The following is a 16001-nucleotide window of genomic DNA, read 5'->3' on the forward strand; positions in this document are numbered from 1 at the left end:
ATGAATCAAAATGGCAACCCCATTCTTCTTGTTATCAGTGGGAGAAAATAAAACCTCACCCACCCAACTCATTTTTAACTTAACTGACTCAACATCATTGAGATGAGTTTCTTGAAAAAGAACAATATCAGGGGTATAAGTAGATAAATGTGAGAGTACCCTCTGTCTTTTGATGGGATTAATAAAATCTTACATATTCCATGAAATAACTCTAAACTTTGAACCAGGGTAAATATGATAAGTAAAACTCTAGGAATAGAAACATTGCAAATACAATAAAAAACTCAAAAAATATATGAAGAACATTTTGAAGAACATTTTGAAAAAGGAAAAAAGCAAACAGGCATAGAGAGAAAGAGCAGTAAGTGTTTTTAAGAAGAAAAAATAAATAAACGTCAAATAGGGTAGAAACGAGTAATACAGATAAAGCAGCGTAATGCATATACATCATAATCAGGAGAGATAGAAGAGTAAAGGGAGGAAATAAAGATTGCGGTTCTGTAGCAGAAAAGAAGAGAAAGGAGAGGTGAAGACCGGGGGAAACCAGGGAAAGAAAAGATAGGGGGAGAGGAAGAGAATTAGAGAGGAAGAAAGGAAGAAGTAGACAGAGGAATCCAAGAGGATGACTGCAAAAAACATACCTGAGAGGAAGATACAAGAGGAGGATGGGGGATGGTGACGCCTAACAAGATGATCCAGCCAAGGAGGAGGGACACAACCGCACCCGGACATCATAGAACCACAAACAGGGGATCACAAGGATGAAGGAACAAAGGATTACAAATCTGTGGGAAGGAAGAAAATAATTAGAATCAAAAGTAGAACAATAAAATACATTCTGCAAACTACAACAGTCATTACGACAAAAAATATGAAAACAAAGGCAATAGAATAAGAGACTATTCAGTAAGGGGCATATTACTAAGCAATAGCGATAATTATCGCTATTGCTTGGTTAGAGACAAAAATTTACCGCTGAGCTGCGGCGATTTGTATCGCAGATAAACCTTGGTATTATCAAGGTTTATAGCAAATGCGATAAAAATCGTCCGCAAAGCATGAATATTGCTGAAAATTCCGCGATATTCATGTATTACCGAGCTAATGCTCTTAGCCATGTTATCCACCTCCCATTGGATAACATGGCTAAGAACTGCTCAGGGCAGGTGTTAGCTTTTGGAGATATTTGCACTTAGCGCGAATATCTCCAAAAGTTGGTAATAGGAGATAGCGATGTTAGTGACTGTTTCCAGTCGCTAACATCTTGGCACGCCCACTTTGCATGTCATTAGTGATAAATATCACTGACATGCAAAGTGGAGCCCAAGATGGTCGCTATCTCCTACTAGCTGTCGCTAACTGGTGTTAGCGACAGCTAGGTAATAGGGAGATAATTTTATCTCCGCTTTCTTGGCTTTTAAATAGCCCTGGGCGTAGTGGGGCTTCGCGGAGCTACGTGAAGTGGGCGAGAAACTACGCCCACCTCCGCACTCCGCGTAGCCCCACTACGCACCGCAGGCCTCCCTCCCTCCCGCCCTCCCTAAATACTTTAATTTAAATGTTAGAAAGAATTAAAAGGCACTTACCTTGCCCGCCGCTGCCCGCCGCGTCTCCGGGGCTCCCTCTCTTCATCGCCGCCGTCTTGGGTACTAATGCGCATGCGCGAGCTGCTGCGCATGCGCATTTCTCGTGAGAAATGCGCATGCGCGGCCGCCCGCGCATTTGCATTAGTACCCAAGATGGCAGCGATGAAGAGAGGGAGCCCCGGGGACGCAGCGGGCAGCGGCGGGCAAGGTAAGTGCCTTTTAATTCTTACTAACATTTAAATTAAAGTATTTAGGGAGGGCGGGAGGGAGGCGGCCAGCTACGCACCGTCTGCGGAGCATGCGTAGTGCCGAATTCTATGCCTGCTACGCAAAATGCGTAGAAGCCGGCACGGAGCGTAGCTGCCCGCCCACCCCTACTTTTAAAGCCAAAAAAGGGGAGATAAACCCCCTTAATAATATGCCCATAAGACACTAGAGGCACAAATGAAATATGGAGAGAAGAACAGTATGTAAGCGAAGGAGAAGAACTGGAAAAACAGATACAAAGACTCAAAAGACGTCTAAAACAGATCAGCCATTAGAAGGAGAGGAGGTCTCCATGCCACCATTGGATTGTAGAAGGATAAAATTCCTAAGTTCGCCAGGATCCTGAAAAGTCCAAGTCTTATTTTGATGAGTAACTTTAAAAATGCAGGGATGAAACAAGCCATAGTGCGCCCCAAGGGAGCGCAAAGAGGGACGAAAGGAAAGGAATTCCTTTCGTCTAGTGGCAGTAGCATTAGAAACATCTTGAGCCAGGAATATACTCTGACCCAGCCAGGAAACTTGACATTTGGCTTTAGCTGCGCCGAGAATCAAAAGGATATCCGTAAACTTCAGAAAAAGGATGATAACTCCACGAGGCTTTGTAGAGACTTCTGTGTGCGGACCCAGTCTATGAGCTCTTTGAATACTAATGGAAGTGGATGGTGGCATGTCTAGGAGCTTTGGAAGTAAGGAGGTGAAGAAGGTGACCGGGTCATCCCCTTCAATGGATTCTTGCAGATTATAAATACGAAGGTTGTTCCTCCTATTTCGATTTTCCAAGTCCTCTGTATGCTGTTGGAGAGAGAGAAAAGGCTTTTCCAAGGAAGAAATGCGCTTGATTGAATGTCAGGAACTTGCTGCTCAACAGCGGTGATCAGCGCATCCATGATGGACCATCTATCTTTCAGAATTTGCATGTCTTTACTTGTTTCCTCAATAAAAAGACGCACTGCGCGAATTTCTTCGAGAATTAGGTCCATGGAGGATGGAGGGGATGACTTATCAGGAGAGGGAGGGTCCTGCTTTAAACGTTTGGAAGAGGATGCAGGAGGCGAAGATTTATTCGAAGAAGACTGTGCAACAGAGGAGCCTGAGGAGCTAGTCCAGCCATTCTTGGTGCTGGTACAGAAGTACACAAATCCGTAGATAGATGTTTTGGAACGTTTGTGGAAGGAACAAAAATAAACTTTGGCTTGCGAAGTTTGACCATGAAAGGAAAATATGACCACAATTATTCAAAAAGCCCACATTAGATACACCAAGGACACCAGCAGGGACAAAAAATGCAGATATGATGAGCCAAGCCAGTGTGAAACACAATAAAACCAAGGGCTTCCGAATGAAAAATCAGAGAAGGTTCCTGAAAAAACACTCCTAGAGAAATTGGCTCCTGAAAGGAGCTCAGTAACAGTGGAATGTAAAAGTCAATTTGGTCAGAAGAACATACTTTGTAAGACAGGAAGAGCCAAAATCACATGTTGAGGAAAAATAGCACGTTTAGAGTAGCTGGTTACATGGAGTAAAATAAGAAGCGCAGGAGCAATGCCAATTGAAGGAAGGCCCCTTCGCTAACAGCTAACAGCAGCCTCAGAGTCAAATAATAGCAGAAACACAGTCTAAATAGATAGATAGGTGCAGGACAAAAGGCGCCAGCTGACAGCAGTGAATGACTGTAAAAGGGGCATTGAAATACGATGACACATGCTGAAAATAAGGAAAGTTGCGCAGCATAGCAGCAGGAAACATGTTTGAAATGCAATGTTAAACATGCCCACGTAATCCATGAAGATGATGAAGTCAGGGCGCATATGTATCCATTAGAAAACACATTGGAGCTCCTCAATAAATCCTTTAAAAATTCAAAGGCGAATTACTAATGCGTCAGCACGCATGCAAAGGAGACCCTCAACATCCTTCTTTCCTGCTGCAGGGGGAAGCGGCTGATCACATTACTGTACTCGGCCATGCAACGGGATTCCGCTCCGCCGGTCGCGCAGTCCTGGGCGGCCTGGGAGGTGGACCTGGGGATTGCTCTAGAGCAGGGACAGTGCAAGCGTATTGGACTCCTGACTCGGAAAGTGTTGTGCAATGCGCGGTTTAAACTGATCCACTTTAATTTTGTACATCGCACTTCCATGACCCCGGTCTCCCTGCACTGTATCTCTGAAGATAGACAGGACAACTGCCCTAGATGTGGGGCAGGGAGAGCCGGATTCTTACATTTGGCCTGGGAGTGCCCGCTGGTGGGTAGCTTCTGGAAGGAAGTGGTGGAGCGCATTGGCCGTGTCGCGGGCCTCCGGATTGCCCTGACTCCGCTTCATTGTCTCTTGGCCCTGGTCCCCAAGCCCAAAAAGAGGAATTTATCCTATAAGTTGCTGCAGTTGCTGCTGGTGTTGGCGAGGCGGCGCGTGGCTATCACTTGGATGGGGCAGAGGGCCCCTGAGATATCCCTGTGGCTTAAGGATGTTAGGGAATGGTCCTTGGCTGAGGAAACACACATGCAGTGCACACACTGAGATGAAAGGCTCCAGGAGGACTTATTAGCATGGAGGGTGATGTGTGCTGAGGGGTAGCCCAGCGATGACTCGGATGTCACCAGTGCTGAACTGTTTACCCCTGAGGAGTCTGGATCTGAGGAGGATGTAGCGGGAGGTGGGGAGGAGGGACCTGTTTTGGGGTAGTGCCCTATTGGACGCGTACGAATGTTCCCTTTTATGTGATCTGCCTTGATTCCCGGAGGTTTGCTTCTGACTGTGATATCTGTACCCGAACGGACCATAAGGAGGTAACCGAACTATTTACACAAGTTTTACTAGTGATGCCAAGTATGGGGGGGAACTGTTTTGTTGTTACATGTTAGAATGTAGTTTTATCAAAAAAAGAAATATAAAGGAAGATAAGAGACGGGGTCAACAAAAGACGAGGGGGAAAAAACAGCGGATACTAGCGATCCATATTTATTTAATACAAACATTTATGCTTTTATATTTTTGGCACTTTCCGACTTTACGCCGCCTGGCCTCCGGACTGTGGGCTACATGGCTGTGTATTATCCTGTTTGGGCATTTTGGTTATTTCTCATCTATCAGTGCCTGTGGGTAGACTTACCCAATTGTGTTCTCTATACTTTCCGCAATAAAAATACTTTAAAAAATAAAAGAAAAATCATAAGAAGCACACTTTCTGAGTAAAGTTTTAACTGTCTGGTAAATTTGGTGTAATTCAGTCCAGCTATTCCGAAATCAAAATTTTCTATGAAAATTAACATGGGCAATCAATTTTTTAAAACTCCTCCTTTTTTTTCACCCCCCTGGATAGTTTTGCATAAAACTGTCCAGGAAAAAGCTGAGGTGGGTTAACTTTTGTTTTAGATAATTTTGTGCAGATTCGTTAAACAGCATAAAGCTATCCGTGAAACATAAAAAGCTCTTCCTGTGGTAACTCTGATCATCACTGTATGGATGGCAAGCAAATAGCTTCTTACACTGTCAGTATAATGGTAGCTGATACTCTACAGGTGATATTCTTGTAGGTCGATCTTTTTTACCATAATATTATGACTTGCCCTCGTAATAGCCATAAATGTGTGGGATGAATAACTCCATTTGCTCAGTTTTAATTGTGGCTACTGCTGTAAATAGGTTAGGGCCTATAAATGGGCATATCTTCCTTTAACGGATGGCATGCTTGAAAAAGGACATTGTCTATGGCTATGAAGAAATTGGGGGGCATATTACCAAGGGGGGCGATAGGCAATTATTGCCGATTTAGCGGTAGTTTTCGGCCGCTAAGCGGCGATAATTCTATCACCCTATTAGCAAGCTGTCGCTAACTGATGTTAGGGACAGCTTTTAGGCGATAGCGAGAGGTTTGGGGACGGCTTTGCATGTCTGCGATGTTTATCGCTAATGACATAAGAAGTCGACGTACCCGACCAGTTAGCAACTGAAAGAAGTCGCTAACATCGCTATCGCCTAATAGCAAGGCAGCCGTAGCGTTGGAAATATTCGCGCTAAACGCAAATATCACCAAATACTAACACCTGTCCAGACCAGTCCTCAGCCATGTTATCCAATGGGAGGTGGATAACATGGCTAAGAACATTTCGTCGCTAATGCGTGAATATCGCTGTATTCTCAGCGATATTCACGCATTTTGGCGCTTTCGCTCTATATTTTAGCACAATGGAGAAAAACGTTGCTAATAGCATGTTTTCTCCGCTAACATATCCAGCGACGGGCAGCGATAAAAAAATTGTTGCTAAGCCTATTTAGCAATAAATATCCCTACTTGTTGGTAATATGCCCCTGGGTTCTTTTCCTTCTCAGCCTTGTGTAGGGCTGACAGCAGGGGAGCAACTTCATTATTCGAGGTTCCTGGACTAAATAAGTAACATACATCAAGCCAGTGGACTAATCAATCCACGTAATTTGCATTTTTGTTAATGCAGTCAGTTAGAAAAACAAGAATGTTGGTCAGTTTTCACTACTGTGAAGGTTACTGAATCTCGAGCGAAATGTCTGCTGCTTAGGAAGTCAGTTAACATTTTGCAATTCATTGTCATACACTGTTGCTTTCTCTCACTGAGTGTAGTTTTTAGGGGTGTTGTCCATTGGATTTGTCTTGTGAGAGTACATTTTTTGTAGTATGAGATCAAAAGTTGATATCGGTGGGCATCAAACCGAGTGAATAAAAGAATCCCACTATCATGGAGACTCTTAAAGGGGGCTAAAGGAAAGTTGGAATATTGCACAACATTCGAAGGGTAACCCCTCACCCATGAAAATGGTAGAAAATGTCCAAATAGACAACAGGTGCAACATAACAATAACGCTCTTTTGGGAAAGTTGAGACAGAAAATCTCAGAAACGTCGAGTGCTGGATGGTACAATGAACACTCACACCTTTTCAGACACTCACTGTACACTCTATACAATATTCAAGTGTCAAATTGGAAGCTAAATATACTCTCGACCCTTATCAAAGTTATTTTCTTTTATCCAAATAGTTCTAAGGAACAGCAGCAACTTTGAATTAAACATGATCCTAATAAAACAATTAGAACGTGGTATGTGCATTTGAGACATTTCTCTTGTCTCCTGTCTGGGTTTCCTGTTCCAAAGGTACGCATTATAGGTGTCACAGATTATTAGATGTCACCATTATGAGGTGTAAGTCCATTAACCCCTTGCATGTGCTGCAAATTTTCGCGCTGTGTGGTCATCCTCAAAAGAGGGCAGAATTTGGACGGCCCCCGGCCGTCCTACGCACATGCCCACTGTGACGCATGACGGCCGGGGGCCGTCATGAGCATGCAAGGGGTTGAATTATGCTTGTGGATTTCTGGCAGCTACTGGATCTCACTGGCACTGAAGTAGACTAAGGGCCTGATTATGAGTCTGCCAGTTCAAGGAAAGCCAGTCTTGTGGGGGTGTGGCGGTCCAGCCACCGAAACATCAGTGGTCGATCCGCCCCATTAAATGTTGGGCGGGCAGATCGACATTACACCACCACAAACACCAGTAATCAGAGATCCCTGATGGCGGTGCCACGGTCTTAAGCCTGCAATATGCTTGGTGGGACTGCCGCGGACCCAGCAAGCTTATTACGAGTTTCCTCTCCGACGCGGTTTTCATGGCGGTTCCTCCTCCATGAAAACCGTGGCAGAGAAGATACAAAGGGGGCCCTACAGGGGACCCTGTCGCCTCTGGGCCATGGGGTGCATGCAGGGGGGTAAACATGTTGTGCCCCCTTGTGTGCATGCACCCCAGTACCCGCACGGCATGGACTGCACTCTGTCTTTGATGTTGGCATTGCAGTGCCTATTTTCAGAGGGACCACCATGGAACCTCCAAAAAAACTCCTGCCACACAATAGAAACACTTGAAATCTGGCAGATGGTCCTCATGCGGCTCTGGCAGTGCTGGATCATGGCATTGGCATAACGACCAATCCACCACCACAAAAAGTCATAATCGGGCACTGAATGTTGTGGAGAACCTCTACGTTCACTTATCTAAAATTATGTTATGGTTTCATCTGCTTCATGTTATGATGGTGAAGATAGCTGACACTGATACAAGCCTTATTTCTGCATCAGGAATACACAACTGAAGTGACCAGGATGTCCTGTTAACATCTTGCACTTTCTAGTGTATTAAACAAATGCTTGATTCTTTCTCTTACTGTGTTGCCTTAGTGTGTGAGAGGAGATAAAGGTCTTGCTTGAGGGTTTTTTTTCCTAAGAAATTTCTGCTGCCGTTTTGTCCCAGTGTTTCCTCCTTATACTAGTCCTCCTGATCGCCAGTAGAGCCACAAATCTGGCTTCCATGGAAAATGAGGAACTGAGTGGCCTGCCCCGTCACATAGGCAAGGGACCATGTATTGCGTATGATGCATGTGTGAATCCATTTCCATACTAGGCACCTATGTATATCTTTCTTCAGCATCTGATTTACATTTCCAAAGAATCTATTGAGGAAGCAAACAATAATCTATGAATTTGGAAAATCCATGAAAAATTAGCCATGTTGTCATTGGAACTCCATTCCACATATATGCATCATAAAATGACAGTCTGATGGGTTAAATAATGATGCCTGGTCTCTATAACCATTTGTAACCTGTTTATGAATGACAGATATGATGGAGTAAAGATTACAGTTAAAGTTGCCATGGGATTTATGATTTTGTGATGCTGCTTTTCCAATATGCTGCTTTTGATTTATGTGCATCATTCTGTCTTTACTGGCTGTAAACCTATATGCTGGGATTGATACTCGCACGTGATGTGGGTTTATAAGATGTATTTAATAATCAAGAAGGCAGCTTAACATCCACCTAACTGGAAAGCGACCAGTTTACTCAACGGTCAGCGACGAATCCCCAAAAGGAATCTCCCTGCAACAGTTTTATTCCAAGTTCTCCGTTCCTAAGCAGAATACTACACACATTCCCCTTTTTAACAAACCCCCCAAAAATAAAATATTAGTAAATACAATAAAAGAAGTAACCACAAAGAAAAATAACAATATACACAATAATAGTGATACAACTTATACATATAACTCCAAAAGAGAAATAGAATTACTTAATACTTTTCCTCCCTTCCATGACTTGTCCTTCCTTCAATGATTGATTATCAAGTTCATGATTTCGTAAATTCATAGTTGGCGCAGAGTCCTTCCCAACAAGTATCTTGTGTCTACCAACATCAGGTTCACTGATTCTCGGAACATTTAGAGCATCATAAATGTCACTAGAACCAGAAATCCATTCACTATCACCAATAAGCTCACTATGTCGATCCTCCCTACACAGTGTTACCCTGTCCTCCGAAACCTTCATACATTCATCATCCAAACCAACACGTGCGTTTTCTTCAACTCAATCAGTAGACCAGTCTCTATTCAATAAATTATCTTTACACACAGAAATACTTCTAAAATTCCATATTTTCCCACCTTCCACTCTCACAGCTTTACTAAAAACCTTAATCACTCTCACAGGATCAGACCATTTAGATAACTTCCTGTTTATCATACCATCCAGTTTTACATGTACCATGTCACCCGCTCCCAATTTCAACCCCTTCAGCTGAACCTTAGAACCATCACTCCTCATTTTCTCGTGATACTTCTTAACACGCTCCCTATCTTTAGCAAAATCCATAAATGTGTCATACAAATTATTTTCTTTCAACCACCATGGCATACGTTTAGATCCTGGTTTCCTGGCCCGTAACATTTCAAACTGTGATAACCCTGTGACCGAATTGAGCGACGTTCTCTACGTCAACAAAGTAGCTCGTAAAGCTTTTCTCCACTGAATACTACTTTTAATTGCTAACTGCATAGATTCCTTAATAACCCTGTTGAAGTGTTCTACTTGATGAATGGCCTGAGGATGATTGTTAGACACCTTTTTTAGGTATAACACCACATCTCCTAAGAAATAAATCCAACTCCCTGCTTATAAACAGTGGATCATTGTCAGAAATAAGTTCCTCAGGTAACCCTTTGTGACAAAAAATATCATTTAAAAAGTCAATGACTTGCAAAGATGTAATCTTTTCCGCTATTTTCAACTCGGGCCACTTGTAGAAGTAATCCACAACCACTATAGCTTACAAATCCTTGACAGGATGTGTTCCAAATGGACCCAAATGTCAATCACTAATTTCCTTCAGGGACCCTGAGCATATTCAATGGGAGTCATATTGACAGTTAACAGTTTGGCCGACTTATTACTGTTTGCACAGGGACCACACTCCCTCAACCACCTGTCAACCATGCTGTCAACACCAGGCCACCAGTAAAATTCATGTATCCTCCTTTTGGTGGTAGACCTTTCCGTAAGGACCTCATGAACTAAAGCACAAATCACCTCGCTTACTTTCTGTGGCAGTGCAATTTTGTCTCCCTTGATAATGCCATGCAAAAACTTACTTTCCTCTCTAATTTTGAAAAAGGAGGCCAATTCCTCACTCAATTACCTCTCTCCCAGCCAACCTTTATACAAAAATTCCTGCCCTTCACTCTAAATCCTCTTGCATAGCTTATTTCCATTCAATTTATGTGGGCAATTTCTCTCTTACCAAGCCTCTCATTAGTAGTGTTCATGCAACATTGGTCTGATAATGAAAGTCTGCTGTGTGGGGAGGTGAGAAGAAATTAAAAGTCCTCAAATGTGCACGTTTGTGTGAATAGACCTACATTAATCCCACACGCTGGGAATCGTTCCCGCCTTCCGGTAAATTCCATTTCTGAGGTTTGAATGCATATTGGGGATCAGATCACGTAACATCTAACCAAATCTTTAAGTATTAGGTGCCAACTAGACTAAAATAGTTAGCATGTGTGTGTTTTTGGTATTAACTGGCACTTTGTGTGATGTCATGTCATTAATTGTTATATTGGGGATGCCTGTTGCATATCATGGCATTGCCCAATATATAGAGAATATGTATTGCATATCACATCATTTACTGGAACGTGGTTGATACCTAGTGCACTACGTGCTTTTAGTGGCATTTGGTAGGAGTATCAACTAAGGCTGATATTGGTCTGGTGTTGCTTGTGTTCCAATCCAAATCCTTCAGGTGATGTGCATGTAGCCGGTCCCTGGCTGGAGTAGCAATGTGGGTAAAAGAAACAATGGACGGAAACACAGCCCAGGTGATGATCAGTAGCTGAGACTTATCTAAGCATTTCACCATTCACCTTTGTATTTCAGTATGGTGGAGAATAGCCTCGGTCACATCATAGCACTGGCTGTCATAATTGGAATTACGTATTATACATTGTGGCATTAACTTGCCTAGCTGCCAAGGGAATATCTCAGTGTGCACTGTCAGTCAGTCTAATTTTTAGAAAATAGCTCTTGCATTCTGTAACACAAGTTTTTGCATTTTCTTGTCTGTGTTCTTTCTACAGACAACTTTTGCTATCTCTCACAGGAGCATTATAACCAATACTTTAATATATATTTGGAGTGGCATTTGGGTCTGGCCTTTGGTTATGACTGGACTGCTTCTTTGTCTATTTCAGTCCCCTGATGCTGGTTTGATGGCATTCCTCATTATTCTTGCAGTAGTCTCACCCCTTTAGGATTTAAGTATCACCCTTGCTTTTGATTGATTGTATGAATCCATCCACGGCAGACATTACAGAACCTTTTTTTGCATTTATTGGGTGACAGTTCTGAATTAGCTGTGGATGGGAGTCACATCCTTTCTCTCTCTTATTACACACTCTCTCTCTGCGCTCCTTTCTCTCTCCTGCTGTGTTTCTCCAATGCATTTTTTCCATGTTCGGTCCACTCTATCTTTCTCTCTCTCTCTCCTGCTTTCTTCCTCCACAATGTGTGTACTTTATGTGATCTCTCCTCCCACTGGATTACCACAACAGTCATCACCAGTTCCCCTGCCCTCCTCTTTCCACCCCACACACCAAAATCTATGGCAGCTTGGTTTCGCTTTGTCGGTGTTCACCCTCTTCTTTCTTCCTTGCCACAATGTCCTCCTGCTGCTAGCCACTTTTGGCTTTCTCAATGCTTGGTTGGAAAGTTGTGCCAGAACTGGCAAAGCCCATAGCTGCAAATGGCCAGCTTGAAATTGTATTTGTATGTATATTTTGAAGATGGCCATCATGTTGCATGTGGATACAATGTGGCGGTCAGTAAGAAGAATAAGAAACAAAAGTTTCAAGGTGTCCTAACATCATTTTCAATACTTCAAGGATGGAATTGATATTGTGTCTATACATACTGTGGCAGCCATCTTGGAAGAATAAAAAATAACATTCCAAACTGCTTGGCAGCACTGCTGGAGTTGCCCGTTGCTACAAAACATTTTTAAAAACCAATCCAAGCACTGGCAATAATGGTCACCGGAGTTTTCTCAATGAAAAAGATTTGTTGCGTAACCTGGAGTAACTGAAAGTGTCACACACAACATGTGAAAAATAGCAAGGAAAATCTTGTATTAATTTTAACTGCTAATATTTGATTTGGGCAACGTTTAATTTAAATATTTGTGTCCACTGAGCCAATATAGAAGATAATTATTCACATAACAACCATTCTTAGACCCACCCTGTAAAGGAAATTCAGCATAAACTGGTGGGCCACTTTTTATTTGAATGTAAACACAAGCAACCACACAAACGATTTCTTGCACAAGGCATTAGGCCATTTGGCAGCTAAGAATCACACATAAATAAATAAACCTAATGAAATTGCATTCTTCTTCTTTAAGAGACAATCTAACTTGTTGCACCTATTCACAGCTCCAGCCCATATATGAAATCCTTCTAAGGTCTGACCTGAAAAACATCGAAGCCAAGCAGCAGAATATGAAGAGAGCTCTGGACGAATATCTGAATGAGTTCAATGCATGCCGCTGCGGCCCATGCCAGAACAACGGAGAACCGATACTTATTGAAACCAACTGTATATGCCAGTGTCCAAATCAGTTTGATGGTGCTGCATGCGAGAAGACTACACGAACAGGTATGCAAACAAAATTAACATTTCAGCACACCTCTCAGGTAAATTCTGTTTTAGAGTCGGGGACAGATTACATTCTGCACAGCTGTTTTGTGTGCTCGTTTGTCTAATGAATCTCTGGTTTGTGCCATATTACGTTGTGCTCAAAATTCGCACGTCATAGAGCTGGCATACTTTGTGCTCCTAATAAGAGGTTGCTTCTGAATCTCAATTTTAGAGTATGCAATTCACACAATTTTGGGTGCTTCTGCAGACAAATCGTACTAAGCCTTTTGAGTCCGACGGGTTGAGGGCACGAGATTACCAGTCTAGGATATTTTCTAAAACACCATACTTACCTGGGCCCATAAACATACACACTATTAGATCGGTAATCAATTTTCCTGCCTATCAGAGTTTTACTCTTCAATTATGATTTATACCTGTACACCATGACTTACCAATTCCATGTCATTCCTAATTTAGGGGCATATTTCCAACAAGTAGCGATATTTATCGCTAAATAGGCTTAGCGATGATTTTTTTATCACTGCCTGTCGCTGGATATGTAAGCGCAGAAAACATGCTATTAGCAACGTTTTTCTCCATTGTGCTAAAATATCCAGCAATAGCGGCGAAATGCGTGAATATCACTGAGAATACAGCGATATTCACGCATTAGCGATAAAATGCTCTTAGCCATGTTATCTACCTCCCATTGGATAACATGCTAGGAACTGGTCTGGGCAGGTGTTAGTATTTGGAGATATTCGCGCTTAGCGCGAAATTTTCCAAGGCTACGCCTGCCTTGCTATTAGGCGATAGCGACTTTAGAGACTGTTTTCAGTCGCTAACTGGTTGGGTACGCCCACTTTGAATGTCATTAGCGATAAACATTGCTGACATGTAAAGCGCGCCCAAACTGCTCCCTATCGGCTAAAATCTGTCGCTAACATCAGTTAGCGACAGCTTGCTAATAGGGCGATAGAATTATCTCCGCTTAGCGGCCGAAAACGGCTGCTAAATCGGTGATAATTGCCTATCGCCCCCCTTGGTAATATGCCCCTTAATTCCTCAGGCTAATGGATCAAGGTGTTAGAATAATAGGTAGAAGAATAACAATATACCTTATTTCATGAAATGATCACAGACTCAGGAACGTTTTAAACACTTTATCTATGCAGTATTTTGTGAGTCAAATACCAAAACAGAGCAGTTAATGACTTTTCAAGCAGGAATATAATGATCAAAATGAAAATCTTCCGAGACTTAGTACCATTTCTAGACATTGGTACCTGGGAAGGGTGAGAAAGGGAATCGGTACAAAGACATACCACACGGATTTATATTTACCTAGAATGGGGCGAGGACCAGCCCCTGGCCAAGGGCTGGAGAAAAGAAGAGCTCCCGACTAATCAGGTGCCAACAGGTCAGGCTAGGAAGAGGACAGGACAGGTAACCTCCGCTAAGTGCAACCCCAGCATCACACCCCTCTCTGTGGCTACTCTAGTTCCCTTCTAGATGACAGTCTTCTCCTGAACTCCTGAATCTTCTTGCAGAGTGCTCGACCAGCCCTCTGAGTTCTGCGACATCCACGATCTCCTTCAGCATATGTTGGGTCAGTGACAGGTCTGTGACAAGTCGGATAATCTACCTGACTAAGCCTACCTTAGTTATACCATTTCAGAGTATGCACCACCCCATTAATGTTGCAAATTCTGTGTATTCGCTTCATTTGATTGGTCAAAAGATGGGAAGAGGTCATCAGACCATACCAGTATGAGGTAATTTTCCCTTTAGTTTAATTGATTATGGTTACCGCCCATAATTTACTTTCCCATGCTTTTATTCCACCCAGCAATATGTATTTAAATTCATATACAATATATTAAATGCATTCAGTTTCGTCCTTTCTTCTGGTCAAGAGGTGATTTTCCTAGGCACATCGCGGGTAAGAGGAACTTTGGCAGTCATTCAATGAAGGGCTTCAAGGTTTTCAGTGTTTGAGTGTGCATGTACACGAAATTCAAAATTGAGTTTTCAGATACCCTTCAGACCCAAATACGAGCTAATAATAAAGTCAAAGAAGTACATGTTAGAATACGAAAATTAATGAATGCACTGTATACCACTTATTTCTACACTATCCCTATTATTTTAATTGAACTATGGCATTAAAGGTTAAGCAAAACACTAGTTCAAGCAAAAGCATATGCATTAGCATGTGAGATTTGAAGCAGCCATCTTAGGCACTACTGCACAGCTGCAAAGAATTCCCACCAAAAGCAAAGAGCGTCATACTACGTAGATGTGGTAGAAGCATGCGCAGAAGGGTTCCTGCGTTTTCGGTGGCCAAATTAAGACACTCAGGTTAGTTAATAAAAGCAAATAGGTAGGCTTCCCCTAGATACTAAAATGTTGTGTAATGCAGTTATTAGTAAATACAAACATGTTGATTGATGTATTACATGTTATTTCGAGGGTGTTGAATACAAGCAAGTTTCTTTACCAAAACAGAGCAGTTAATGACTTTTCAAGCAGGAATATAATGATCAAAATGAAAATCTTCAGAGACTTAGTAACATTTCTAGACATTGGTACCTGGGAAGGGTGAGAAAGGGAATCGGTACAAAGACATACCACACGGATTTATATTTACCTAGAATGGGGCGAGGACCAGCCCCTGGCCAAGGGCTGGAGAAAAGAAGAGCTCCCAACTAATCAGGTGGCAACAGGTCAGGCTAGGAAGAAGACAGGACAGGTAACCTCCGCTAAGTGCAACCCTAGCATCACACCCCTCTCTGTGGCTACTCTAGTTCCCCTTCTAGATGACAGTCTTCTTCTGAACTCCTGAATCTTCTTGCAGAGTGCTCGACCAGCCCTCTGAGTTCTGCAACATCCACGATCTCCTTCAGCATATGTTGGGTCAGTGACAGGTCTGTGACAAGTCGGATAATCTACCTGACTAAGCCTGCCTTAGTTATACCATTTCAGAGTATGCACCACCCCATTAATGTTGCAAATTCTGTGTATTCCCTTCATTTGATTGGTCAAAAGATGGGAAGAGGTCCTCAGACCATACCAGTATGAGGTAATTTTCCCTTTAGTTCAATTGATTAAGGTTCACGCCCATAATTTACTTTCCCATGCTTTTATTCCACT

General features: G+C 42.6%; 1 protein-coding gene across 2 annotated transcripts in view; it reads left to right on the top strand.

Moving 5' to 3' along the window:
• The window catches only part of C8A (complement C8 alpha chain), a 379675-nt gene that overhangs the window by 318508 nt on the left and 45166 nt on the right, over positions 1 to 16001 (top strand). For both annotated transcript variants that reach the window (XM_086952763.1, XM_086952774.1), the window contains one exon: positions 12641 to 12863. In XM_086952763.1, the coding sequence (XP_086808889.1) occupies positions 12641 to 12863 (223 nt within the window). The remainder of the gene's footprint in view (positions 1 to 12640; positions 12864 to 16001) is intronic.

Source organism: Lissotriton vulgaris, chromosome 1_1 (genome assembly GCF_964263255.1).
Source record: "Lissotriton vulgaris chromosome 1_1, aLisVul1.2, whole genome shotgun sequence".
Taxonomy (NCBI): Eukaryota; Metazoa; Chordata; class Amphibia; order Caudata; family Salamandridae; genus Lissotriton; species Lissotriton vulgaris.